The following is a 24,860-nucleotide window of genomic DNA, read 5'->3' as shown; positions in this document are numbered from 1 at the left end:
CTCACATCATGACACATACTATCGTATAAAGAGCTGTTGTCCTAGTTTAGTAACATATGGCTTATGCATACATAATGTGATCCATACATGCATCAGAAGTGTTTTTTCTCCAGATTCTAAATGTGTTTCCTGTTTGGTAGCTATGCACTTTTTTTTCAGTCGTTGTAACTTATAGCCATGGTAATTACAGTCGTTAGCTCTCCTCTGTATTGTTCTCCGAGAGGATGGATGAGGAGACGTGTGGGTGGCAGTGAAGGGTGAGGGGAGGGGAGGCAAGGACAGCGAGCAAACAGCACTGCTGAGTAGGAGAAGTACAATGGGCTGTGAGTCAGAGGAAAATGAGGAGAGAGCAGCAGCGAGAGAAAGAGAGAGGTATGCTGCTGAGAAAAGGTCAGTGTGTGGAGGGCTTTTTTTTGAAAATGCCAGAAGACTGAGAAAGCTCAGGAATGTTGTGCTCATGCTGTCTCTCTGTGTTATGGCTCTGATGTTCATATCTGGCGAGGTAGGGCTCGAGCAGGTGACTCACGATGCACAGAGGAGAGAGGGAGGGGGCGCTACTCAACTGAGGCTCAACATGAAAACGTATTAAAAAACCTACAACTCTGAATTCCTATTCCTAGAATACATTTAAAGGACCAGTGTGTAGGATTTAGTGGCATCTAGCGGTGAGGTTGCAAGATTGCAACTGACTGAATACCCCTCCCCACATTTCCCTTTCTGAGCTTATAGGAGAACCTAGGGTGGGCTTCAGGTAATGTGAAAACGTGACAGGCCCTCTCTAGAACCAAAGTTTAGTTTGTCTGTTCTAGGCTACTGTGGAAACATGGTGGTGCAACATGGCAGGCTCTGCAGACAGGGACCCGCTCATTCTAAGCTAATGAAAACACAATTCTTAAAGATATTATATCCTCTTCAATTTCTGCCAATAAAGCCCCCTTAATCCTATACACCGGCCCTTTAAGTAGCTTGTGGGTAATGAGTATTTCAATTCAAAGTGTTTCTCTTCACAGTTTGCAACAACAAAAGTGTCTGCCCTCCTCTGACACCCACTCATTGATTCTTTAGCCACACCAACATCGTGATGAGGAATCTTCTAACCGATGCATTCCTCACTCCCAAGGCTGCACACACTGTTGTTGTCCACATTGTCTGTGAATTATCTGAATTATTACACTACTTTGCATGCCCAACAGCAATTCAGAGACCACAGCCATCCAAGCTGTTCATATACACTCTGCTCTGACTTCTACTTCTACTACTTCTGCTCTGGTGGCGTGTGTGTGTGTGTGTGTGTGTGTGTGTGTGTGTGTGTGTGTGTGTGTGTGTGTGTGTGTGTGTGTTTTCTCTCAATCCTTGTCTCATATTTTATCAGAACTGAACAGATTCAGAGCGCTCTGGTGGCCGAGTGTTTACAGCGCATGCCACATGCTCTCTTTCCCCCGTGTTTCTTGTCTGCATCTTAACTAATATCTGTCCAATAAAGGCAAAACAAAAAAAAGATATTCAGTTCTGCTCATCAGGTGAGCCAATTCTGTCATAGAGACACAATGTTGAGTCCGTCCTGATTAGATACTATCATACTGTGCATCTGCCCTCATCAAGTGCTTTACTGATGCATCTGCATTAGTTGTTGTGATCCTGTTATGTACTTTATAGGAGGCATAAATGGTTGAGTCTATCTGTACGGCTACATGCTGATAGATTTTGTTTCCAGCCCAATAAAATGGAGATGAATGGGATTAAATTTGTGGTGCTCACAGTATTGAATAATGATATTTAAACATTTGAACAGTATACATCTTTTCAGAAACAGTGTCCTTGTTACTCTGGGTAATCCACAGACGTTATTGTGGACACATTTTTACTGGAACTTTTTTTTTTAAAACAGATAAAACACAGATATACACAGTTTAGATAAAAACTGTTGACACTGTGTTCTGTAGATTGTCCAGATGACCCTGTTACTACTACCCTGTGTTCCCATGCTGCAAGCACTGCAGATGCAATTCTGTTTACACTCTTTGTACTGGGCCTGAAGCAAAAATATCAGAAATAAATATCTGAATATCTTGAATACCTCCTTGGTCACCACCAGAGGTTGGTGAGAAAATAAAATAAAACAAAAAGATGAAAAACATCCCAATTCGAGAAAGACACCTAATCATGTTAATAATTCCTGTTAGTGTACGGTTTGGACTGTGTACAAGAAAAATCCGTCTTTGAAAACAAATGTCTCAAACCCTCAATAGATCACGTGTCTAAAATAAGATTTCTAAAGTTAACATCTGCAGCAATTTGCTGCAGCAATATCTTATCAGCAGAGTCAGACAAAGTTTAATGCAAATGCACACAACAGCAGTGAACACTTTAGGTTAAACCCTGCAGGTTAAGCAGCTTAAATACAAAGGAATGGAGGCTAAGGCGGTAATCCTTGGCACTTGGTATAACAAGATATTCTTTTCTTCCTGAAATACACACTACATTTAGGCCGTAAGCCACATTAAAGCATTTGTGTGTGAGTATTTCTTTGGTTAATTTTTTGTTTGAACATTTACTTACTTATTTTTGTCTTTCAACATGGATCTGGGTCAGAATCTGTTGCTTTTTGACTTGAATGTTTGCGGTGCTTAGTATTCTGTTTAGGATGAACTTAATGAACTTAGTGGCCGTTATCAGTGGAGCTGAGCTGTCTTAAAGAGGAAAACCCACCTGCAGGAAACACTGGACAGGGTAGCTAGTTTATGCCTGCTGTAGATAGCAGAGATGACTCCTTAGATGATAAACTAGACCACTTGTAGACTAGATACGTTTGTCTGGCTAAAATTAATTTTGAGTTCCTAGGAAGGATGCAGCTCCCAGTTCACAGCAGTCTTCTGTTTTTGTCTTTTTCTCCATGAAACATAACCTAAGCAGAAAAACTGGTTCATCCACCCTGGCAGTTGAGGTTCAACTCGTTTCTGCTTTCAGAACAGCTCATCCCTCCAGCAAATGTTTGCTTTAACTAAAAACCTAATCCATCACTGTGAAAAAAATAAAAAATGATGCAATTCACAGCCACATGTCAGCACATCTCCCCACCATACTTCACGAACAACACCACCTCTTTTATCAGTTTCAAGAAGACATTTAGATTCTTCAGTACATTCCATGTTTCTGAAATGAAATGAAATGAACTCTTTATTCTTTGTCGATGGGCTGCAAACTCCATCAAAACTCAGAATTCAGCCACCCACTTCATTTTCTCACCTCTCAGTAATTTCCCCCGTGAGATTAATGAGATCCTCTCGGTTCTATTAATATTAATCACATTAGTTTTGTTTTTTCCTGATTGACCTGTCACTTTAAGTTCTTTCACCCTCATTCTCTTCAACATAACTTCGCCTCCTCAAACTGTTTTAAAGCAGTCCACACAGACAGACAAGGCTAATGCTATCAGTCTTTGATGTGTGGAAGAATAAAGGGAATCTGGAAGAAACGTGTGGAGATTGACTGTCTCGCTCAAGAGCTCTTCATCTGGGCGGATGTACGCCGGCTCTGGGGGCTTGCATTCGGGCCTTCCAGTCAGAGGTGAGTGTCATGTCTGATGGAAGAGGAAGCGCCATCTATTTTTTCTTTTTTCTTTTTTTTTTTTATAACCAAACAACATGAGGAAACATATAGCTCCTCTAAACAATACAACAGGATAGGCTGCTGCACTTCCTCTATAGAACAAAATGAGGATTGTCACACCACATGGGATCTATGTGATGAATGCTAGCATGGAAGTATTATTCAGGTAATAAATGATGGTAATTATGATAATGGTGTTAATGTTGATTTCACTGATAAATGCAGCGGCGGTATAATGTTGCTGGAGATGACATTGCAGTTAATATTGCTGTGGATTTTTGTGGGAGCCATTTGACAAAGTGATAAACATCAAAGTCATTATTCTAATCATTATTTATATAACAATAAAGAATAAAGCAATGACGACAGTAATAGTAATAATATGTGTTTTGCTCACTTATTTTCGCTTTTTCTACATGTTCAAAAAAAAAAAGAAAGAAACCAAGTTGTTTAGTTCTGAGCTCTGACTGCTTTTATCCATCCTATCACTTTAACACCGTGTCTGTCTGATGTCTGCCTATAAAATCTTTCAAGATCATAATGGAAGGAGGTGATATTTCTTGTTTTGTTATTTGAGAGCATGACTTGTGACCAGTGTATAAATAATTCACCATTAGGTTAAAGTTCTGAAGTCACCTCTCTGCCCTGGCGTGAATAATTGGTGAGCAGGACAATTGCGCCCCTTAGCGGTAAAATAGGCGAATCACTGGCGCACAATCCATGACACATGTCACACGTGTTTACAGCCTGATCAGTTATTTATGCTACAAGCCTACCTGTTAAATTCACTGTGAAAGTTGTCATGTACTTGTACTTGTCATGTAGGCTACAGGAGTTTCCGTGTCACCCAGTCAAATGTTTCAGCAGCTGAAGGACGGTTCTTCTATGTGGGGATCTTGTGGAAAACATGTTTGTCACACATAGAGTTTCGCAATCTTAAATTTTCAGAATTAACCACAACCACAAGTTACACAACACATTTCCATTAGATTAGGAATGAAAAACTATAAATCCTTCCAGATCTGATATTTACTAATTTCTTAGTACAGAGATCTGCCAATGCCACTGCAAAACACACACACACATACACACACACACACACACACGCACACACACACATACACACACAATGGATACTGTAACGATACTACTCCATAAGAGAAGTTTACAGTATCAGGCACTGTATGGTTATTATAAAGACATGATCGAGTGGACACTGTGAGTCTGTTGTATATTGAAAAGATTTCCTGTTGCAGCTCCGGCACAAACCACACGATGGTGCACAGCAGCAGCCGGTCAGTTAATTTACATTTATCTGTTCAGGTTTCTACAAAAGAATGTTAAGAATGTTTAAAATGGACTTTTGGGTCAGCTACATGACATAGTATGATACTATAGACCATTTTACTAGGCCTAGTCACTAACAACAGATGTATGGATTAAAGGAATAATACCAGTACAAAGAAATGTTAAACTGTGCTATCATTAAGAAAATATCAAAAACAATCCGTAAATAAAATAAATATATAGGCCATAGCCTAAATAGAGTAATAATAAATAAACTTCTGCGTCTTTTGTTTTCTCTGGACTCCACTTTGTTAACCACATGTGATTGGCTACAGATTCACAGGTGGGTTCCTGGGAACTTGGCAGAGCTGTTTCTCAGCTCCGGTCCCTCCTCCTCGTCCTCCTCCTCCCTCCTCTCCTCCTCCTCCTCCTCCTCATAGAAACTCTATCAGCTCAGCCCCGCTGTACTTCAGAAGCGCTCGCTGCCGCCGTGCACTCGACCACACAGTAACTTCACTGTCTCTGCTGCTCCACCTCTGCTTTCCCAAACTTTATTTAGTTTCGATGCCACGCTGGATTAAGCCCACTAACTTTCGGCTGGAGAAGAAAGTGGTTTTCCCGACAGCGCAGGTACAATGACCGCAGTCTGCAGTAGAGCAACCGACTAGAGGTAAAAAAAAAAAAAACCAAATAACTCACTGAATAACTACTTTCTTCTGCAGCTGAATCACAAACTCTCCAGTGTAGTCTCTACTAAATGACGACAGCACGCCTGTTTATGTTGTGATTTTTGCACAGATGCACAGACATTGTTGGGATTTTAAGTGATCGAGAAGATTAAAAAAGCAAGCAAAAAAAACCCCAAAAAACAAACAGTACTTGGTCTCTAAACTCACTGTTGCTGTGGGCCATTGTTTCCAGTTGGGATTGCTCACAGCTAACTGTATCCTGTCAGCTTTGTGCCTGTAATTAGAGCATTTCACAACAGTGAACATACACAAAAGGGTTATCAGCTGTCTGCACCGTCTTGGCTTCTCTTTTGCATGTCACCATGTTTCCTAAGTTTAGCTGCCAGTATCTGCTCTGAATCTCTGTTAATGAGTAAACTTTGGGAATTTGGACACTGCTCTGACCCCTTTGATACTGATTAGTATTGCCTTCTTTTGTTTATCTTCAGGGGGTGAAATCAGTTCGCTACAGGGCTGCAGTGTTTCCCCTGTGACCTGTGTGTTTGGTCACACAGCGAAGAGGACGCAGGCACGTTGCAACCATGGATATCGGCAATGATGTAGATCTGTCCAATAATAACATCACTCCTTTGTGGAAACGTCGCACAGACAATTGTAAAAAACCCCAGGAGTCGAGTAAACCCAAACTGCGACCCCTCAGTTACCACACAAATGGGGTGATGACGACAGACTTCCCTGTGGAGGACAACAAGTGTTCCTTCACCTTGAGCCAACCTGCTGAGAGACTGGTGGTCACACCCCCGTGTTCAGGCAGGAACACTGTGGTGTTGAAGCACATTCTGCACAAACCCTCCAAGTCCAAATCCCGAGTTGTTCGAAGCATCAGCATCGGACACTTCTCCAACGGACGCTTCTCACTGTCCAAATTTAGGTCTGAGGATAGCAGATCTGCTTCACTGGACAACAGAGTGCGTAATGGAGATTGTGACAGGGGGAAAACCAGTAATGGAGAGACAGTATGGGTTGAAAAGCGTCTCCTGGACTCCCAGAAACGCATGTCCAGTCCGTTCGGTCTGAGCTCACAGAAAGACCAGATAGCATTTGGGACGAGTTCAGCCTCACCTGAAGCTGCTGCTCTGATGAACCGTTCCTCTCCTGTCGCGTCTCAGCGCACCCCTAACAACAACAACAACTACAACCACCATGAACTGTTTTCCCTTTCCTCTGCATCCAGCCCCTCTCCCCCAGCCTGCCGTACCCCTACCCCCTCCCAAGGCTCCACCTCCAGCATCCCCTCCCTCTCTTCCCTCAACTCCTCAGACCCCCCGACCCCACGCTCCCCATCACCGGCCGACAGAGCACAGGCTCTCCTCGGACAGTCCTCATCCTCGCCTGCATCCTCGCAGGACACCAGACTTGCCTCTTCCTCCTCTTCCATCTCTTCCCCCTCCCCCTCTCCCTCTCCCTCTCTTTCTCCGTCTGTAACTCCCTCCATCGTCCTCAGCACCCACAGTCCAGCTGCCCTGAAGATGGGCACCCAGCAGCTCATTCCCAAGGGTTTAGCATCTGATGTTCGGCAGAACAAGGCGCCTCCCTGTGGGCAGCAAGGCCAAGGTTTGGCAGGGCGGCTGGGGTTGGATCATTCCAAGAGAGCTTTGAAAGCCCTCAGCATGGTGGAGACAGGAGCCTACTTTTCCACAGGAGGGGACTGCACTGAGGGGACAGAGGGAGAAAGTGAGAGCCCGGGGACACTCAGGAGAGGTTTGAGGAGTACATCCTATAGGAGGGCTGTTGTGAGCGGAGTAGACCTGGAGGTCCCATGCGTAGATCTCAAGGTCCATCGGTTGTCACAGCCTGTCATCAAAGGGCTCGACGGGGAAAATCCAGCTTCACCAGTGAGCCCGGCCAGTCCTGGCACCGTAAGCCTCACTAGCCCTGGTGCAGCCAAGCCTGCGAGTCCTAGGACACCGAAACTTGCCAGTCCTGGGACACCGAAACCTGCGAGCCCTGGGACATCGAAACCTGCGAGCCCTGGGACATCGAAACCTGCGAGCCCTGGGATATCGAAACCTGCGAGTCCCGGGACACCCAAACCTGTGAGTCCTGGGACACCCAAACCTGCGAGCCCTGGGACACCCAAACTTGTAAGTCGGGGGACACCCAAACCTGCCAGCCCCAGGATTTCAAAGCCTTGTAGTCCTGGGACAGAAAAGTCTACCAGCACTGGCAAAAACAAGGTGGGTAAACCTTAGTCCTAAAAAGTGGTGGTGGGTTCAAAAGGGGAAGTGTAAGGATGCACTCAAGAAACAAATACTGGTGTGCTTGAGGTAAAAGGGTGAAATATCTGGCAAAAAAAAACAATTGCAATATCATTCACACATATGGGAGTAGGAGCACTTTCACTTAATGAGTTAAGTGGACATATACCAACATACCGACTACCACTCCTACATGCCAGTTACTGAACTCAGCTATCAGACAGCCCTGGAAATGCCCTGTGAACTCTGGTATTGTAATGTTTTTTTCCTTCGCCGTAGCAGATTGAGATTTCTTGATTCTGTTAATCATAATCCATCTGACGGGTTTATATTTAATTGTGCACAAAGATTACTTCAACATGGGGTAAAGTCCAAGAAATTATAAAATCACAGCACAGACTGAGTATTGTGGAACAAACTTTGCAGCAGCAGAAGCTGGGACAAGGCCTTACAAGGAAACAATTAGTGTGGTTGTTAGCAGACATGATGTAATGTGACACAGTGCCCACACATACACACTTATATCCACAATGGTTCTGTAATTAGACAGGGGTCAGTGAAGGGTGTCACCAGAGAGGTCATGGACAGGTCATGGACAGGTGACAGAGGTACACACTCCTGTTCCATTGACTGTGCGTGAGTATCTGGCTGCTCCCTTAGTTTGTCCATGTCGTTACATTTGTGCTGCGTTTCTCTTTCAGAGTCCAGATAAGAAGAAACTTTTGACCTCTCAACGGACATTTGACAGTGAGGGTGAGAAACACCCGTCTGTTCTTTTTCACCACACTTTTCGTTTCATTTTTTACTCTTTTACTGTCGGTTTTCCTTTCTGTTGCTTTCTGAAATCAACAATATCTTTTTTTTTTTTTCTCTCTACTAAAACATGATGGATCTTTCTGACAAAAAAACTGGATGTTTCAGAGGAGGAGCTGTATCAGAACTACCAGGAGAAGGCCTTGCATAATGATTCAGATGAAGATGCTGATTCCAAAGAACCCAGTGCTGATAACGGCATCGTTGTGCAGTATAGACCCATACGCATCTCCTGGAGCCAGCTCAGTGTGGTCAGATATAAAACACACACACACACACACACACACACACACACACACACACAAAAACACACGGGTTGTGGTAGCTTCCATTCTTCTTCTTCTACCTTTCTCACTCTTTCTCTACAACCACTCCACATACAAACATATAGTATACACTCAGTGCTGTGGCTGTGGAGCCTTGGAATGTGAGAGCTCTGAAGAATGCTGTCATATCCAGTTTGGCCACAGTCCATACCCATCCTCCCACTGTCTCTGCCTTCCTCTGCCCCTGACTCTGTTTATCAAGGAGTACAGAAGCATTTCGTTTAGGACTCGGGTGGGCAGGGAGGCAGACAGTCAGCCAGACCCACAGGAAGCCTTGGAAGCACTGCTGGGCCTTATGCCAGTGTGTTGGCAAACTCCTCATACTCGTCAGACTGCAAATATGCTTAAAATGCTGCCTCTAGAGAGAAGTGCGGTGGCTCTGCATTACATAATATAGTTAAGGATTGGAATGTAAGGATAGCGGAAGTGAATGAGCTAATTTAGTTTTTTACTTGGGCATGCCCATCTGTTTGTTTACTTGGTGAGGAGGGAGCAAAAACAGGTCAGGGAGGTATTTATGATTAGTTCTCGAATTGCTGGCCAGAGAATAATATGCACACAGACTCTAATAAATAGGAAATTAGATTGAAACTAAAGATGTTTAGAAAATTTCCCTGGTCATCTTGTGTATGTCAGCAAGACGCAGAGGTGAACTGAGCGCAGTCCGACACTACCAGGCTGACCAAGACTCTACCAAAGAAAGCTTTCTTCTCCGTCACAGCTGCTTTACAGCTGTGGATCTGTTAGTGTGAATGTGTTTTTCCACACAATACAAGACATAATTCGTCAGGAATTTTGCTCAACTATCACAGTTTGCGGGACATCCTGGCACGATGCTGTCGTTGCCCTAGTGTGACAGGAAATAAGATGATTTCCAGTGAAGCTGAGAACCAGATATACGGGTTGTCATCTCCCCTCACTTAGCTCCTTCCCTCTCTTTCTGGCTGTGTAGCTCTCCTTCGCTTTAAGGATTTGGATGATATGTCATATCCCAGAAGTGTTATGTTCTGTGGAAATAATCCGCTGCAGTTTCAGGTGGTGGAGCTGTCTTGGAGCTCAAACAAGAAAACCTAGATTCAAGCTTCAGAAAGGGAACTTATAATTGCCTTTGAATAATGACACCCAATTGACATAGTTCTAGTTACACCCAGTGAAACTGAAAATCAGGTTACAGTTCAGTTGCCACAACAGGGCGCAGGAAAAACTCTATAGCAACAGTAGTCATTGCTGATATCGAAGATTGGAGGTTTGGTGAAAGAGAAAGTAAGAGCGCTAGATAATAAAGAGGATGTGTGAAAGGAATAGAGATGTTTGGTCTGCTGCAGGTCTGTTTGTTCTCAGTGTTTGCGGAAGGCTTCAGGGCAGATACTAGAGAGAAGGAAGGCTGCTCCAGGAGCAGTATCACTTCCTTGTGCCTTTTATACCAAAACAGGACGAGAAGGTAATGAAAGTAAGGAAATATGGCCTTTCAGGATTTCTGCCTACATGTGTGATCAGGTAAGTACAATGTGAATGTGCCCCAGGTCATATTGGCTGTATTTGGTCAAACATGAGACGTAGGCTTTTTTTTAATTTTTTGTTTAACCATACCTTCAATCTAACAAGCCACTGGCGGATTAATTCAATATCTCTCCACACCCTGTCCATTCCAAAAGATTGCTTTGTTTCATTCCTATTCACATAGCTCTGGACTAACTCTTTCAGCCACATACCAACACGTACATACACTTTCCCTTCTTTTCCCTTTTTGCCCATTTTCCCTTTAGAATTTTGTGGATACAACAAATTTCCTATTTGTGCACTAGCGCCACGCATTTTTATTAAGTGAATATCTTATGTTCGTCCTCATTTTACAACAACTTAATTGGCTCTCTATTTAGTGTGGTATGCGAAGTGTTCCTTTCTTTGTGTATGAGGACAACATTGGCACGCAAACCAGGCACGCACACACCCGTTCAATAAGTGCAAAGGGTAGTCAGACAAGTGTGACTTTGTAATTGAAATGTTTCCATGCATCGTTCCTTTGATTTTTCACAAAGTGTGTTTTCTGTTCAGGTCAAGAAAAGTGGTCTGTCTGAGCTGATGAGTCAGGAGGAACGCAAAAGACAAGAGGTATATTTTTACTCTGGTTCAGAGTCAATCTAATAGAACACATGCACTTAGTTAAGACTTACCAAACACTGGGGGAGTAGAGCCGTCCATTCGCTCTCTGTAAACTCCACTGGACCAATAAAAAATCCATTAAAGGAGTGAAGCAGGAAACATGCATCATGGATTATTATGTCCTTTAAGTGAATGCATTGTAAAGGGGAGGAGAAGGACATAAATTCTGATATTTACCTGAATCCATGTCATATTAAGGATGACGAGACTAATGGATTGATTGACAGATTAATATAAGTGCATGGTATTGTTTAATAGCATGCCAAACATACATACATGTATGTGTTCATGTCAGAACCTTCCTCATATAGCAGCCCACAGAGTCAGGACCTAGAGGGGTAACTGAAGGAAAAGTTGCATGTGATGAACGAAAGAACAAACTCGCTCTCTCCTGTCCTTCATTAGGCCATATTCGAGGTGATCTCGTCGGAGCACTCTTATCTCCACAGTCTGGAGATCCTGATCCGTATGTTCAAGAACTCTGCAGAGCTCAGCGAGGCCATGACCAAGACCGAACACCACCACCTCTTCTCCAACATCACTGACGTCTGTGAGGCGAGCAAGAAGTAAGTGGCTGAGTTGTAATGTGTTGCTTTTGTAGGCAGAATTATTATCAGACGCACATTGTTATGTGCCTTCGTGTAAGATTCTCTGTGTTTATGTGTCTGGAAGTGTTTTTCGGATGTTAAGAACTTACAGTAAGTAGCTGGTGTTTTTTGGCTTTACTTACTCTGTCAGTGTTAGTGGGTTTTGGTTTTTGCTAATGAGCTGGATAATTCTCTTGTTTAAGAGCACTTAACAGTGGTAGACCACACTCATTCCATGTGAGGTGTGTCTGTAAACACTATTTACTGCATGCTGATACCATTCTTTTGGCCTGTTTTCTGCTTGTGAACGACTGTGGGTACACAGCAGTGAGCGGATTTCTGGTTGTGAGTACATACACTGTATATAAGGTTACATGGTGATAGACAGAAAGGAGAGCCTGGGAAGAAGCAAGGAACAAACTGAGTTAAACGACAAAGAACAAAACAACAATTTAGCTTTGCGATGGTTATATTGTCATGAACATTCCTCGCTGCTTGAGGGAGCTCAAAAAACAGGCTGGACATGTCAGTATTTTTTTTCCTGTTTTTAGAGGTGAGGGCATGTAAATGCAATGTCCAAAATCTGCTGCTATGAGCCCCCTGAGCTTAGCTGTCAATCATGATTTACAGTGCATGCATGTGGACTGTTTAATGGCATTCATGGCCAGGTGACCATGAACTTCCAAAGATCCCATAAACTGATGGAAACCATGAAAGTTGAGACTGGTGAAAACTGTGCTGGTTCAGCAATTACTGTGCTGGACCAGGCATCATTATTTCTACAGATGATTGACAGTTTTTCACCCTATTGGATTTTGTCAGCTCAGTATTCATTATGAATAACGGTGTCTGCTCTTGTTCTGAAGTAACTGTTGACTATTGCAGCAGTCTCATGTCCTTTAAAATCACTGTTTTACAGATGTTTAAGTCTACGAGACTGCTATAGGGACTGTTGACTACCGTTTGGCTTGGTTGAGACCACATTTACCACACTTGCCTTAGTACTGCCTTGACCAAAACCTCCCTTCAAACAGGTTGTTACCAAGTTTTTGAGGTTAATAAATCTAAGTGTGAAATGAGGTTAAGCTAGTCTTTTTACTGTTGCCAAGGGTGTATGTTTATGAAAATTGTTAAAAGACTGTTTAAGACCATTTACTGAGTTTAAGTTTATTATGGCTGTCGACACACACGCACACACACACACACACACACAAGGGGTGTGTGTGTGTGTCTGTGTGTGTGTGGGAGGGATGCACTGCCTCCCACGTGCAACTGTTCATGACATTTGCTCAAGGATTCCATGTCAGGATTACAGCCCCCTCCTGAGAAGGACAGATTTCTTCTCCTTGCATACATTGTGGCGCCTACATGTGCATGTGACTCCATTATCTGGATTAAAGCAGCTACTACAAAATATTACCCCTCATATTCTGAACATTAGTCGGTACATGAGGATTTGCATGGAGGGAATTTGTACATCTATTTACACCTCATTCCCACTCTGCACAAATAGGGTTACCTGTAAATTCCTCAACAATTCCTTCCTGCGTTCAGACGTGCTGCAGCTCATCTCACTCACCTTTCTCATTCCAATGCACAGGCCACACACATTAATGTGATACTTCACCCTCCCCGCCTAAATACTCAAACCTGCGTAGCTCCAGGGAGAGTGGAGGGCAGGGAGACGCAGAGACAGCAGATCTAGAGATATGAAGAGGCCCGTTGCACTGGTTAAACAAGATGTTTCACTTGAAACAGATAGTCAGGCTTTGAGTTGAGCACTCTCAAAGAAAACAGAGCATAATGTCTCTCCACCTGCAGACTCCTGTTTAGACTGCGTGTGATGGTGAGCGGTGGAGAGAGCATTTCCCTGAGGCCTAATAAATTTAGCAGTGAGTGCTGGTAGAACTCTTTTATTTTCATTCATAATTGGTTAGCCGTCTAATTTTGGGCATTTCCTTTTTTTCTTTATTTTCAACATCCTGATTTAACTCTCGTCCCTTGACCTCTTCCCTCATGACAACATGCTGTTATTAGGGTCAGCGGGTTTTGCCCCAGGAGTGAGTGCAGCCTGAACTTGAAGAGCCACACTTTGTGTGTGTGTGTGTGTGTGTGTGTGTGTGTGTGTGTGTGTGTGTGTGTGTGTGTGTGTGTGTGTGTGTGTGTGTGTTTTCTGTTGCCCTGTGTACTTGTGCCCTAGTTAGAAAGGTTACAGCTCAGAGGGCACAGGGTCATGCTTTGACACAAGGCCGCATGATCACAAGAAGCTTTGTTTTCCATAGATAGTAATAGCACAGTATGTGTGTGTGCGCGTGTGAGTGGAGAAGGTAGGGATGGGGCTCAGTAGGGGCATGAGAGGTGCTTTTGCAGATGAGCTCAAACTCGGTCCAGCCAGTCAAGGTCAGCGTCCTGTGTCTGTGCAACAGTTTCCTGTTTGTCACCTTGGACCACGCATGCAAAAACACTTATTCCCTTGAAGCTCTCATGTGGCGTGCCGTTAAACCGGCCATCTGGTGGTGCTCAGGAAGAGGAAAAGCCTCTGTGTTATGGTTAATGGTAGGCTATGTCTATTTTAAGAGGCAGGGAGTTCCTCTTGTGATCTTGCAGCAGGTTGAGAAGAAAGGTGTTGGCAGTGCTTCCTGCCTTCCTGACTTTTGTATCTGTCATTATATCCTATATTCTCCCTAGTGTGGGATGCCTCATGATTTGACGCTTCGGACTCGAGCTGTTGCCATGTACGATGTGAATCACTGACATACTAACCCTTCATTTCATCCTGTGCTCAGGTTCTTTAAGGAATTGGAGGAAAAGCACCAACAGAACATAGTGATCGACGACATCAGCGACATCGTCTGCAGGCACGCTCAGTCCAACTTTGATCCTTACGTCACTTACTGCTCCAATGAGGTCTACCAGCAGAGAACCCTGCAGAGGCTGGTGTGAGTGACCGAGCAAACGCATGTTCTTATCATATCTCTCTCAGATTTGATCCGACATGACTGTTCTGACACTTTGAACCAGGGAGTTTGCTTTCCCTCTCGTTTCTCTGTGTTTCATCAGTTACTCCTCTTTCTGAACACCCAGTCTCCCTCCGTCCTCTCTTGCAGGTCCAAGAATCCAGCTTTTAAGGAGGTGCTGACCAGGATAGAGGGCCACCCAGACTGCAGGAACCTCCCCATGATCTCCTTCCTCATCCTGCCCATGCAGAGGATCACTCGTCTGCCCCTGCTCATGGATGTGAGTGCACTGAAGACAAACAGTAGCACGAGCTTTGGAATTACATTAGACATTGACTGTTACGCAACAGTTTGATTAGTCATAGTCCCCTGACTAATTCCACTCAGGGTGTGTTCTGACCTCACAGAAGTTTGCGTGACCTTATACCAATCCTTAATAATGCTAACTGATTTCTCCCCCTCGTTCTTCCTTTTTAATATTTTTTTTCTTCTTCAGTTTCATGCTTCCCTTGGCACCAGATTATTCTGTCCCTGCTGTGCCTCCCTCCCTTCCTCTCTCGTGCTCTACTTTTATCCTCCTCTCTCCCGTCTTCCGTCAGTGTCTCTCTAGGGACTCTGGGTTTTATGCTCGTAAACTAAGAGGCTGTTGGATCCTGAGAAAGTTTGGTTTCAATTCATTTCTTCCCACAGTGCCTTTAGGCATCAATATTTTAGCAGGCCTTGGATAGAGTGTAGTGCGCATGCGTGAAATGAATTGTTATGGATTTTTTTGTGCAAGAATGTATGTTATGCCGGATTTTTTTTTTTTATGGCAAGAATTAGTGCAACTTATTTGTGCCCTGACCCCCACCCCCCCTTGTGTTGCAGACAATTTGTCAGAAGACGCCTAAAGACTCGACACAATATGAGGAGTGTAAGAAGGCTTTACAAGCGGTCAGCAAGGTCAGTGGGTTCAATGAGTCGACCTGAAGTGTTACACACCACATTCTGGATTTTATGTGTTTATATTTTCATAACTTTCACACATATCTGTACATAATATTTCTCTTGAGCCTCCTCGTAGTGCTATAGAGATGCGAGGCAGTCAAAAATTTATATTTTGGTGAAGACTTTGAGGCAAATACACAATAGAAAAATCAAATTTTTCTTCTTGTACTTCATAAATTTTAGCACATCAGTCATTGTGATTAACAGATGCTGCGTGTATATGTGTGTGTGAGCAGGTGGTCAGAAAGTGTAACGAAGGAGCTCGCACAATGGAGAGAACGGAAATGATGTACACCATCAACTCTCAGCTGGAGTTCAAGATTAAGGTATGGACATGTATTCCTGCTGAAAACAACATAATTCTAACTCATATCTCACATGAACAGCCTCAAGGTAATAGTTTAGCACAGTAGAATTCGTTTAAATAGTAATCAAGGATGTAAAACATGGCCTAATGAAATCATACACTGGCTTGTGCACACATGCAGATGCAACAATACAAAGAGTACACACCACCGTCAAGTCACTCTCACTCGGCAGTATCGAGTATCTACACACGTAATGCACACAAGGCTTGGCAGGCGCAAGTGTGTCTAAGTAGTGTGGGAAATATCTGTTGGCACATTTGGGATTCACAGATGTCAAGTGAACATATTCTCAGTCTGCATAGCCAGCTGTTCACACATGCACACGCAAACTGTGATTTAGCATTTCCTGACAGCACCAACATTTTTAAAATACTTTATTTGGTTAGATATGTTGTCTTTTCCTGTTCGTCACATTTATTTCCCTTCTTCTCTCCCAGCCGTTCCCCCTGGTCTCATCCTCCAGGTGGATGGTAAAGAGAGGAGAGCTGACAGCCTTTGTGGAAGACAACGGCATCTTCCTCAAGCGGACGTCACGGCAACAGGTCTATTTCTTCCTCTTCAACGACGTCCTCATTGTGACCAGGAAGAAGAGGTGAGCTGGACATTGCACACAGGCTCTGTGTTTGATTTAACTGGCGCGAGCGTAGCCTTGGTGCACCGGCTTTGCTCATAACTCACCTGTTCCGACATGTTGAGGGTGAAAGTGTAACCATAAGCCATTGGTTTTCACTGTGTGTGTGTGCGTGTGTGTGCGTGTGCGTGTGTGTGTGCGTGTGCGTGTGCGTGTGCGTGTGTGTGTGTGTGTGTGAGTATGTGAGAACTCTATATGGCTTAGACCCTGAGTACAGGGTGTGTGACATTGTTCTCATGTTTTAACTTGTCCTGGGAATTGAGCCTGTTCAGATAAAAAAAAAAAAAACACAAAGAGATCCACGCTGAAAAGAAAGAATGAAACATTGAGAATACATGAAACAATAACAATAACAGTTGCGTCACAGCCACAGTGTTCAGTCATTATCAGCAGGGCTGAGAGAGTTGAGAGGGATTGGCACCTGCAGTGCACTGCACAATCACTGCAAATGCACTGGTTTTCTACTCTGTCCCCCTGCTTCATGGGTGTGTTTATTAAGATGAACAGGTGCAGTTACCTGAACCTACTGCGACTTGGGATTATGGATCTGAGCTTTATTTTATGAAGGTTGTCGAGGCTTAAACCCGTCCTGGTGCCATGAATCACGTGGAGCTAGTGGACCTGCTCATTGTCAGCCCTGTCAGTCAGTCCTCCTTCCCCTCCTGTTTCCTCTGGTTTTAAGCAGAACCATGAAGCAAGCCCTAAACAGCACTTCCTCAGAATGATGTGGTTCTCATTTGCGTGCGTGTAGTCTGGGAGTTTGTGCACATGTGTGTCTATTTGTGCCAGAAAAAAATCCTTTCCCGTCCATCTCCCTCTGTGTCTGGAACTGATTGTCCCGCCACTCGCAAACTCAGAATTCCTAAGAATCATTAAAAAAAAAAAAGAAAAGAAAAGAAAAGAAACATTCCATGTGATATTTTTCTGGGAATCTGATCCTGGACGGCAGGCTCCAGCGGTGTGTGGTGTCAAACCTGTGTTTGGAAGAGGGATTTGGGAAAGGGAGTTCTCCGGAATCGGTGTGTGTATTTGTGTGTGCGTGCACAGTTGAATGGGAGAAGCTGTTATAATATTGTTTTGTACTGCAGTACTGGAGCCCTGCTGTGGCACGCTACTCTACTGCACTCCATCTGCAGTCATCAAAACAAAAACACACCAGGGGTACACAAGGCTAGCCAGGCACCGCCAGGTCACAAACCCTTCTAGACATAATGGTATAACGGCTCTTTCCCTCGTCATTATGACCTGGAGCGTGTGGGAGGGGAGTGATGGCTTACAAGCGGCTAACTGCACCCAATGCTCAAATCCTTTCACTTACATTTCCAGAAATATCGTGAAAACCAGAGGGGAGGGGTGAAAAGGTCAAAGCAACAGCACTTACACAGTAGAGAAAAACATACCTACGACCTGAACATGTTTTCACTTTTATTGGCCTATTTTTCTTAATATGCAGGAGTAAGAGAGCACAAATGTGTTTTTTTGTGTGTGGGTGTGTGTGGGAGGGGGTTGTTAGACTGTGTTACTTGATTGCAAATCCCAAAATGTTGGGATGGTTGGGGGTTCAGTAGCATTTAACTGAAAATAAATTTAGTATTGTATGTGCTATATCAAGTCAGATTATTTTAATGTCTGTATCGGCTCAGCTTTGAACAAGTTGCAAATCGAAGCTGAAACAATTAGTCATTTGACACAATTTACTAGCAACGATTTTGGCACTTGATGAATTGCTGAAGTTATTTTAAAACAAACTCTGGTTCCACTTTCTCCTGTTTTATATTGATTTTTATATTGATTAAGACTTGGACTCTGAGAAACTGATGAAAATTTTTATTATTTTCTGTCATTAAATAAAGCAGAATTAGTTGATTTTAATTGACAGAATAATTGTCAGATTAACGAGTAAAAATCAATATTAGTTGCAGTTATAAATATTTAAGAACTAACAACAAAACAAAGTTTAAGCCTCTGGTTTTGTTTGTTTACATATTTGGTGTTTATTATTCGTTGCCCTTGGTTTATTGTAGGAAGGAGTGGCGATAAATCATCCAATAAGAGTTTCGTGAGACTTCAAGCTTAACAAATCTGTTTATTTTATCAAGATCAAACTTGATCCAAGAAGAAACTGGCTGTTGGAAACCAGCTCCATGTCAGACTGGGCTATTGTCACGCAGTGGGGGAAAGTGTTGATCTGCTGCACTCTGGCTTGCAGGAACACTTACATAACACCCAGTCCACACCAGCTGGCTCCTCTCTCATCTTCACTTCCCCCCTTTTTCCTGTGTGATGCTGGGCATCATCTAAACATTGAGTATTATTGAGGGTGAGGTTTTAATTTCTCTCTTTTCTCTCTTTCTCTCTGGTCTTTCTTGTTCTTTTTGGTAGTCGTGACCTTGTGGCTTTTTTGTCTGTCCTATCTTTGTGTGTGTGTGCGTGTGTGTGTGTGTGTGTGTGTGTGTGTGTGTGTGTGTGCGTGCGTGTGTGTGTGTGCAAGTCTATAGTCCCAACATGTTCTGTTCTGTTTTTTTTTTGTTTTTTTTCTCCCGCTGTTTGTGTGAGTGTGCCTAGTCTCAACACTCCTGCTTTGCACCAGAACATTCTGCTTTCACCGTGTGTGACTGTGTATGTACGTGCACGCTTGATTTGGAGTCCTATCTCGACATCTCTCTGTTGATTTGTGTTACTTCTGCTTGTGTGTTGGAGAAGGGGTTGTACACTAGTAAGATGGCAGCTGGCACAGTTGTGATGACGTGTGGTAGATGCCTGCGCTATCTCTAAAACTGGAGTGATTTTCATACCAGCAGGGTTGTGTGTTTGCTTCTGAGTAAATAGCTGATGTGACGAGATAAGGTTTTCTTTCTCCTACTATTTAATTTATTTTTGAATGCCTCGCTTACACATTTTGACACAGGATTTCTCAGTTATTTCCCACCATCGTTCCTTCAGTTAGCAATGATCTGACTCTGCATATCCACCCGCACGCACCCATCAGAGAACTCACCTCACAAACATGCAGATTCCTCTCCCATCCCATTCCCCAGTGTCATGTAAATGGCATTCCAGGCATTTTACCTGTAGGGCCTGTAAGAGCCAAATACTGACACCCTGAAATCCAGGGATTCTTATTTTACCACCAAACAATATTAATAACAATATTTTTAAGGGACAAATTACATGTATAACATGACATGTTTTCCTTAATTTGTATCTTTAGTTTAGGTGCAAATTAAGGGGTTTACCCTAAACATGTAGATACATTAATTGAACATAATACATTCAAGTGTTTTTAATGGACTATATGAATATGTTTAAAGAGTTCTCAAGGGTCCCAAGATTCCTGATTAAAAAAACAAACATTAAAATAATCCCCCCTAATTTGATTTTTGTGGGGAAGTTTTCATTATTTTTGGTCAGTTGTAATGATTTTCTAACCCCAAATATCCCCTTAATATCCCATTTAATTCCTTTTAAGGTAAAAGAAAATGACAGGGTCTATTTTCATAGTGCAAGGTGGTGCAATGTTACAGATAAATGGAATTTAAGATTTTCACTCCTGTGTAAGCTTTTGACAAAACTTACCGTGATAAATTTGTAGGTTAGTAAAGCAGATTGAAAATAGGGGTATGAGGTAGAAGAGATGTACGACATAGTTTGACATTTTGGCTTCTTCACTTTTTTGCTGAGAGTTAGACAAGAAGATCGATGCTGCTCTCATGCCCCAGTCTTTTTGCTAAGCTTAGCTAACCGGCTCCTGGCTCCACAGCTTCATGTTTAACAAATATTAGAGGGGTGTCAATCTTTTCATCTAACTCTCAGCAAGAAAGCAAAAAAGCATATTTTCTAATATGTCAAACTTTTCCTTTAAGCTTCAGTTCAGTCTGGTTACCCTCATGCACAGAGCAGCATCTTTTCTTCCACTTCCAGCCCCCTCCCTCTGTCCTGTTCACTCCCTCTGCTTTTATCTATCTCTCCCTCTACTTTCTTTCTCCTCCTCTGAGAAGTCTAATTGGTTGTGGGCAGCAGGCTTTAACTTGACTGACTGCTGGACAATAGGGACTGAGGGGTAACAGTTGAACCTTGTTGAGAACCTTCCAACCGTGACTGGATTCTCCAACCAGTCACAACATCAGAGTACAGGGTTTGTGTGTGTAAGTGAAACAGTGAGACAGTAAGACATAGGTAAGATACACTGTTCGCTACTGTTTGTTTAACCGTTAGCTTTGTCCCTGCTTGTGTGTGTGTGTGTGTGTGTGTGTGTGTGTGTGTGTGTGTGTGTGTGTGTGTGTGTGCGCGCGCGTGCAGCATGACTGTACACTAATGGATTTTCTGGTTTACAAGAAGCTAGCTCCTGTCCAGCAGCGTCTCAGAGCTCCAGTCTCAGGTTGATAAAACACATGAGCTGGACTTAAGCTTCTGTTCTTCAGAGCGCTGTAAAAAAAAAAAAAAAAAAACATACACACACACATTAGAGGGAGCATGCTTTCCAACCAGCTCCAGATGTTTCTAACTAACTCTGTGTACTGCTAGACACGGGGTCATGCTCAGGTAATGGTACTCATGGGAAATGTAGGCATGTACTAAAGGAACCAGAGGGCAGCTGATTTAGTGTAAGGACATTTAGACGGCTGAATATGTGGAGTTTTGACTGGCACAGATGCTGAGACATAATGTGACAGCTGATTTATAAATCCAGGTGAATTTGATTAACCACACGGTGTGCAGCCTCTCATGGGTCAAGCAGCTGAGGCACCAAGAAACTGGATCTCTACTGAAAACAATGAGCTAAAATTTGATATGTGGGGGGATGGATGGTGTAGCAGGTACACAATAATCAGCAAATATTGTGTATTTTGTACTCAATTCTTATTATTGCACCAATATGATTTTGGTAATTTATTTAAATCTTTGAATATTTAGCAATTCTTTATATTAGATTTATTTAATTTGCTTTAAATTAATTAACCAATAGGGAAATATCTGTTACCATGACAGACACTAGTTTCTTTCGACACTATTTAATCTTTATAAACATTTTGATTTAATTTAATACTGGAAAAACAAAGTAACAACAACATGGTATATTTTTCCACTCTCCACTTGGAGGCTGTTGCACCATATCCAGGAATACAGACTGTAACATTTAGGGCTGAAGGGCACATTGCACCAGTTGTGGACTAGGGCTTTCAACAGACTACCACAGGAACCGTTTAGGAAGAGAAACGCATAAAGAAGTCATTCCAAAAAGTCAAAATGAAAAACAACCTTTGGTTAAATGATACTAATGTTTGTCTAAATGTTTGGTAGAGAACTTGAATAAAAGAAGCTGAATCCACATTTGTGTTCAAATGACAAGTTGCCAAAAGAGTATCTGATTATCTGGATTTCTAGACAACGGTTTATTTTAAAATTACAAAATGGAAAGTGTACTAGTCTCATTTGTGTTTTTTTGCATCGGTATTTAACTGCATTGACTGGTGGCTACGGTTCCAGGAGTAGTGCTTTTCAGTGAGCTGATTTGACTGTCAAATTCAATTTCCCGTAGTTTTCCACCAAAGCAGCAATATGTGTGTATGTGTAGCACATATAACTGTAGAGCTGTATTTGTATGTGTGGTGAACTGTGTAAAGTCCATTTCCATGTAAAAATTCTTTTGTTGTTGGCTGTTGCATGACAGGAGAGTGAATGTTCAACTGAGGCCACAATAACGATCCAAAGTGGCAGCCTCTCAATCACAAGTCCACTTTACACATTTCAAGGTCTCCATCACCAAAACCACTGTCATACACAGACCACACATCTTGAATACCTGAAATGAAACATCATTAAACCTTTCTTTCACTCTCTGTGTTCTTGTCAGTGAGGAGAGTTACACTGTGATAGACTACGCTCTGAGGGACCAGATCTGGGTGGGTTCCTGCCAGCCCGAAGATCTCAACCTGTCACCGGTCAGGAGCACCACCAGCATGCTTAGCTCCCGGCAAGCCGGCGCCAACCATCTTTTCTGTCTGCGTTTCCGTAGCAACCACTCCGGTGAAAAGGTGCCCATGATCCTGGGGACGGAGTTGCTGTGAGTACTTTATTTTGTAACCTTTGTGCCTCGTAACTTTGCTGTTTTCGTTTCACTTGTGTTCAGTTACAGATTTACGAGATCTGCTGTAAAGCAACTGGTGAATCATTTTTGCCTCTGACATAACGTCACTCCTGCATCTTTCTACGTACATATTAGTAGGCCAGGGTACTCGTAAGGTTTGATTTCCAGTCAAGACAGCAGAGCGAGTTTTTTCCATGGCTGAATACACATCTCTGTGAGAAATGGCTCAGGACCTGCTCTTCACCTTGAAACAGATTCCTACTCCCTTATCTTTACCTTTATGTGCTCTAGTATGCTTTTTTAGCTTGAAGTAAGAGAATCCCTTCACCCTTCTCTCCTTAGCTTTTATTTCTTAGTCTCATTTTGGACCATTACAGCTCACAGGGATATTTTGTTACAGCCATTCTCTAGACGCAGCCTGAGCCTCACTGTTCTTCTTTATGTGACCTAGGAAATGAAGTTTATTATTGCGTTTTACAGTCTGCAGTCGTACTGTAACACAGACCAGCTGTACCGGATAATTGTTTTGTTGACTGAATGCTTTGCAACACAACCATCTATTCTAGGGCAAGCAACTTCCTTTGTTTAAAGTCTGCTGAACTTTATTGCATGTGCAAAACGATTACTCACACATCTGCCCTAGAAATATATTCAGCTGGATTGAAGGTCCTTGAAGTTCTTGCTTGTAACCGTATGGATAAAACTCAAACCACCCCACCCCCCCCACCAGCACCACCACCAATCCCATCTCTCTTTGTAGAGGGAATAGACTAAAGAGCGAAGTTGTTTACATAGATTACATAACCCACACAAACAAAGGGGATCTGTCATATATTGGACTTCATACAGGGTGTATTTGTTCTAGTTAGCATTAGCAACGTTCTCACATGTACACAAATATGCTCGCTCACACACACACACACTCAGTTTTCACTGTAATTATTTACTTTGGTTCAAAGCTTTGTAATGGTGTGTTTTCATATGCACAGGGCCTGTTCCTCCTCATTCCTGTGTAGTTAGAGAACCTCCCTCTGTATTCTCATTACAGAAGCTGTGGTTTTTCAGCTCCATTGTTTAATAGCGCTGCCTTTAAATGGCTCTCCACCTGTTTTAAAACCTTTTCTCAAATCAGCCAAATGTTCGATAAGTACATACTGTATTACTCTATGACTATGGCTGTAAAGATTCAATCCATGGAAGGTGAAATTTTTTTTATATTCATTTCAAAAATGTATTTCAGCTTTAACATTTAAATTGTTAAATTGTGTAATAGAGGGGATTGAGTAAATGATAGTTAAACATAGTAACCTTACAGCAAGGCTCATTTCAGACAGGAATAGTTATTTTCAACAGCTTAACAACCACTCAGCACGGGGTACAGCCGCTAAGGGATTAGAGTACAACTGCTACAGTCAGTCATTTAACCAGTGAATCAGCATAACCTTTGATAATGCTCAATAGGTTTGAGTCATCTGTAAGAAATAATAAATTCTCTGGTCTCAGCTTCTCAAATATGAACATTTGTGGTTTCCCTTTCCCTCTCTCTGCTATGATTGTAAATTGAACATTTTGGGGTTTGGGCTTTTAAGACGAAACACGACATTTGTCACATGAAGATGTCACATTGGACTTGATGGATAATGAAAACACTTGTTTGTTGCAGCCGGACAGAAATATATCAAAGTGTGAAGACGGCAGTCAGTACTGCTGTCCTGAAAAGAAACACCTTCATGTTTGGTCTTTACTCCATCCTGATAAATTGATATAGTTGAAAAATCCCACACATCTCCACTGTCCAGTTTTGTGTTGCTTTTCAAAATTAAAACTAGTTTTCTAGAGTGGGTCACTCGTATTAGCCACTGAGCTGTCTAAGCCAGACAAAGTGACTGCAGTAATAGCGTTAAGTGTGACTGCTGTGGGCCTGTGTAGGTGGCAATCTTAGTGACATGACTCAATGTGCTGCCCACTGAGCCTTTAGATACTGCCCATGTATACATGTGGGGGTCTCCTTGTCTGACTGCCCCCTCTGTCTAGTGTGTGTTGTTGTGGAAAGCCCCTGGACTCCCTCCTTTGATAGCTTGGGTTTGGGGCCCTTGG

At 42.8% G+C, this 24,860-nt stretch overlaps 1 protein-coding gene across 1 annotated transcript; it reads left to right on the top strand.

Annotated features, from left to right (window-relative positions):
- The first annotated feature begins 5,351 nt into the window (after positions 1-5,351).
- On the top strand, positions 5,352-22,743 carry arhgef26 (Rho guanine nucleotide exchange factor 26). Its single transcript, XM_022768974.1, has 12 exons — positions 5,352-5,566; positions 6,074-7,822; positions 8,545-8,596; positions 8,765-8,907; positions 11,038-11,094; positions 11,551-11,711; positions 14,519-14,671; positions 14,840-14,969; positions 15,557-15,631; positions 15,913-16,002; positions 16,482-16,636; positions 22,530-22,743. The coding sequence occupies exons 2-12, from the start codon at positions 6,167-6,169 to the stop codon at positions 22,741-22,743; spliced, it is 2,886 nt and encodes a 961-aa protein (XP_022624695.1). The 5' UTR covers positions 5,352-5,566; positions 6,074-6,166.
- The last annotated feature ends 2,117 nt before the right edge of the window (positions 22,744-24,860 follow it).

This window comes from Seriola dumerili, unplaced genomic scaffold (assembly GCF_002260705.1).
Source record: "Seriola dumerili isolate Sdu_G_001 unplaced genomic scaffold, Sdu_1.0 BDQW01001995.1, whole genome shotgun sequence".
NCBI classification, from domain to species: Eukaryota; Metazoa; Chordata; class Actinopteri; order Carangiformes; family Carangidae; genus Seriola; species Seriola dumerili.
This window is presented reverse-complemented; position numbering and strand designations above follow the sequence as displayed.

Excerpts from the sequence above, each read along its gene's own strand:
- arhgef26 (XM_022768974.1), top strand. The coding sequence starts at position 6,167 with ATGGATATCGGCAATGATGTAGATCTGTCCAATAATAACATCACTCCT. Across the intron at positions 8,908-11,037 it reads CCTGGAGCCAGCTCAGTGTG|GTCAAGAAAAGTGGTCTGTC; the intron begins GTCAGATATAAA and ends TTTTCTGTTCAG. Across the intron at positions 14,672-14,839 it reads AGAACCCTGCAGAGGCTGGT|GTCCAAGAATCCAGCTTTTA; the intron begins GTGAGTGACCGA and ends CCTCTCTTGCAG.